Here is a 4,310-nt window from a genome sequence, read left to right as displayed (position 1 = left end):
ATGTGGAGAGTTATTTCCAAAGACTTTTGCCCTGTTTTGCTTTGGGATTTTTCTCTGTTTTGGGTTTGCGTTTGTTTTGGCTTTTGCTGGTTGGTTGGTTTTGTTTATTTTTTTTTCCCCAATTTAAAAGTGAAGTAAAGCCAGAGCTGACAGAACAGGGCAAACCCATGGAAGAATTGCTTTGGAAAGCTGTAGCTGACTGTGACTTGTGAATACTTTTTTTCCAGACTAAAGTCTGGAATAAGCATTCTTCAGTTCTGCTGCAGCTATTCTGAAGTTTCATGTGGGGTACAAGATATTTGACCCCAATCCCATAACTCCGTTCCAGAAAACACTCTGCATAGATGAAACTCTATCAATTTTAGTGCAGTTTCCCCAAAAGTGCAGCACAGCACATGTAAACAAGGGCAGTGAGACTAGCCATAAGAACAGCCTCAACTGGGACTGGGACCCGTGTAGCACAGCACTGCCACGCCAATATTTTGTGAAAATTTGTGAAACTTTTTTGACCTACAAGCATCTTGGAAGGATTTTGCTTCATGTCTGTTAGATTTTCAACCAGGATTTGAGACTTCATGTTCACTATTTTACTCATTTACATTTGAAAATTATGTATGTAAAACCTGTATTTTCCTACATTTGTTTAACTTCTAGGAAAAAACTAACTGGAAAAAAAATAACAGTTTCAGTTAGCCAGGAGTATAATATACAGCCAATGCGGTAACATGACAGTGATGAAATACAGATAGTGCCAAAATGTTACAATGGCAAGAGAGAAGGTTGTCTTCACTTTCAGTTTTCTTCCTTTACCTTAAGGACTCTTAATGTTTCTTGAAAAAGTGAGAATAAAACAAAGATATATTGGCTTGCTATTTTCTTTTTCCTTTTTATGTGCTGAGCAACTATGTCTGTTCCAGGATCCCCATCTTTAAATGAGTCTTTTGTCTCAGTACAAGTAATTTCTATTAGGTCACAATTGCCCCAAAAGTAATTGAAATCAAATGCTGGCTTATGAGCTCTGCCTGTCATCTCTTGAGAGTTCCTTCTTTTGGTAATCATAGAATAGCTAGGGTTGGACAGGACCCTAAGATCATCTAGTTCCAACCCCCCTGCCATGGGAAGGGACACATCACACTAAATCATGCCACCCAAGGCTCTGTCCAATCTGGCTTTGAACACTGCCAGGGATGGAGCATTCACAACTTCCCTCGGCAACCCATTCCAGTGCCTCACCACCCTTACAGTAAAGAACTTCTTCCTTATATCCAATCTAAACTTCCCCTGTTTAAGTTTTAACCTGTTACTTCTTGTCCTATCACTACAGTCCCTAATGAAGAATCCCTCTCCAGCATCCTTGTAGGCCCCCTTCAGATACCGGAAGGCTGCTATGAGGTCTCCACGCAGCCTTCTCTTCTCCAGGCTGAACAGCACCAATTTTCTCAGCCTATCTCCATATGGGAGGTGCTCCAGTCCCCTGATCATCCTCATGGCCCTCCTCTGGACTTGTTCCAACAGTTCCATGTCCTTTTTATGTTGAGGACACCAGAACTGCACACAATTTCAAGTCCTTTCTGTGAACCCAAGAGCAGTTTATTGATAAGCAATGTGCTTATAAAGAGCTGAAAGACTGTCTTTCCAAAACATACATACATTCACCTACAAGTCTTACGCTTGTCTATAATTTCAGTTTGCCCTCTAGTGACCATTCTGGGTATTTTCCTGCACTGAAAAGTACCCTTCTTGACTGAAATGTCAAAATATTTTTATTTGGCAATGAGATTTTTAAGGATAGTTATGAACTAAAAGAAAGCTACGAACAATTAGTGGGCCACGAATTAATATATTCCCACTGCATGCAAGTGAGACAATAAAAACTGGGATTCTTCATGAGAGAGCAGCTGAAAATATTTTATGTTATTTCCATAATAATAAAAATGAGGCCATTTCAGTAACAGTTTACTGCACTGAAACTAGGATAGCAGAGTGTGAAAGATGAGTAGGTTGAATGTGCTTTTACAGGCTTGAAGTGGTGTAAAAAGTACCAAACAAGCAGCAGAAATAATACTGAAAAACTCTTGCAGTGGGGCCATTTCAAGTGCTGCTCATTACAAAGCCCAAGAAATATACATTTTGTTTTAACATTTGTGGCAGGGTGTCACCAGGTGGAAAAACAGCTCTTACTCTTTGCTCTGCTTCTTTGGTCTTTTCTGTTGTTCTGGACCACAGTGAAGTTCTTAGATGGCTTTATTTCTGCTATTTCAGCTTCAGGCTCGATACCTGTGTCTCTTGTCACTTCTTCAGCTTGCATCCATGAATGATAGTGGGTAGAGTATGTACACCTGCAAAAGAGACTCATGTCATAGGTATGGTACCTGAGATCTGGCATGCCATTGCTACTCTTCCTACCAGTCAATTTTTTGTTTAGATGTACCTTTTTATTATCACCACTTTGAATGATACTCTTCTTAATGGCTGGAGATCAGGAAAAGTTTTAAAGTGGTTCCTCATCTGGTGCTTAAACCAATGTGGCTGTAGGATACTTTAGAGAAGTTATTTCAAAGAAGCTTATGAAATAAAGTGAATTGGAAGCACAGCATTTACTTAAATGCATTACATTAGTGAAATTATACTTCAGCAACATTATTATTTACATACAATCAAAACTAACAAGAAGCACTGCCACAAGACAGATCTTAGAACAAATAATAAATACAAATATTTTTAAAGTTAAGTTATGCGAGGTCAGAATCTTTGTACCTTAGTTGTTGAGCTTCCTTACGACATTATCAATCAACTGAAGGCATCTTCTCATTTCTGCACGGCTGATTTCCCAGGAGCACAGGCTGTACTGTTTGTCTTTCAGAAAACTGTCTATTTCTTTGAAGTATTTCTTCAGTTTCAGCCTGTTGACTTCTTTACTCCAAAAATGCCGGGTCTGCTTCTTGATTACACATGCCTCCAATTGCTCAATTTGCTGATAAAGTCCGTTTTGGAACTGTCCTAAAGCTGTCTTATCCCAAGCAGCTAAAGTCAGATTCTTGCTAAAGATGTAGAAGATATGTTGGAAGATCTCTTCAATGGCCACTCTGAGAGTCTCTTTCTGTCTGGGCTTTAGAACCTGCTTAGGAAATCTGAAGAACATTTTCTCTCTTAGACATTGTTGAGGAAACTTTTCACCCATTTTGTCCAAAAGTTGCATGCTGTTCTTGACCACTTTTCTTCGCTGTAAAGGAAGGTGATTACACTGAGGATAGGAGGTAGTGCTGGTGCACAACAGTATGATGCCAATTTGTATTAAGCCAAAAGCATTCATGATAAAAGCTCTTAAGTTCCTCCTTTCCTGTGTATAAATTCTGCGAGACAGGATGGGATGCTATAAAGGTCATTCTTAGGCATCAGTTTCTCCAAAATCTTGAAATTTAATTGTTCTGTAGGAGAAGTTTTCTTTCATCATCACTTGGTTTTTAAGGTTTTCCCCCTTGTGTATGCTTTTGACACCACTTTCATTTTCTGCCTTATGACTTCATTGTCTTTACCCCCCCACACTTTCTTTTTATTTCAAATGAATATTAAAATATTATATAGCCCTCTTCCTCAGAAATTCTACAGGAAGTATAATGAGTATTTAGGAGGAAAAGTTGTGGGTTTTTGGGGTTTTTTTTTGGTATTTTTAGCAGTGGACGAACATGTTCCATATAACATGTTCCAAATAACACTCTCAGTGACATGTCAGGGACCTGCTGAATAATATTGCCATCCTGTCTCCTCATCATGATTTACACTTCCAAAAGTCAGTTTTCTCCACCTATTTTGACTCAGGAAAAATATTTTCTTTCTCCTTACCTTTCTCTTGACCATTCAGACATAAGGAGAGATGTCATATCATTAAAATATGTGTGTGTGTATACATATTTAAAAACACATATATGCATCAATATACAATACCTATGTGTATTTTAATGCATATACACTGCTAATTTAACAAGCCCTCAATCTCAATTAGGGATCGCAAGTGCCAAGTAAATACAAATACCCACATGGGAACAGGTTAAATAGAATCATAGAATAGTGAGGGTTGGAAAGGACCTTAAGATCATCAAGTTCCAACCCCCCTGCCATGGGGAGGGACACCTCGCTCTAAACCATATCACCCAAGGCCTCGTCCAACCTGGCCTTGAACACTGCCAGGGATGGAGCATTCACAACCTCCCTGGGCAACCTATTCCAGTGCCTCACCACCCTCACAGGAAAGAATTTCCTCCTTATATCCAATCTGAACTTCCCCTGTTAAAGTTTTAACCCATTACCCC

At 39.1% G+C, this 4,310-nt stretch overlaps 1 protein-coding gene across 1 annotated transcript; it reads right to left on the bottom strand.

Annotated features, from left to right (window-relative positions):
* Window positions 1-1,755: 1,755 nt before the first annotated feature.
* Window positions 1,756-3,528, bottom strand: LOC133214659 (interferon alpha-2-like). The gene is given in 3 exon segments (XM_061357754.1): window positions 1,756-2,339; window positions 2,758-3,325; window positions 3,327-3,528. Coding segments are annotated over 2 exon segments (627 nt in total). The 5' UTR covers window positions 3,387-3,528; the 3' UTR covers window positions 1,756-2,339; window position 2,758.
* Window positions 3,529-4,310: the final 782 nt, after the last annotated feature.

Source organism: Neopsephotus bourkii, unplaced genomic scaffold (assembly GCF_033783945.1).
Source record: "Neopsephotus bourkii isolate Nb327-2 ecotype Australia unplaced genomic scaffold, CSIRO-AGI_Nbou_v1 NB_920, whole genome shotgun sequence".
Classification (NCBI taxonomy): Eukaryota; Metazoa; Chordata; class Aves; order Psittaciformes; family Psittacidae; genus Neopsephotus; species Neopsephotus bourkii.
Note: the sequence above shows the minus strand (reverse complement) of the source record. Positions and strands in the feature narration are given on the sequence as shown.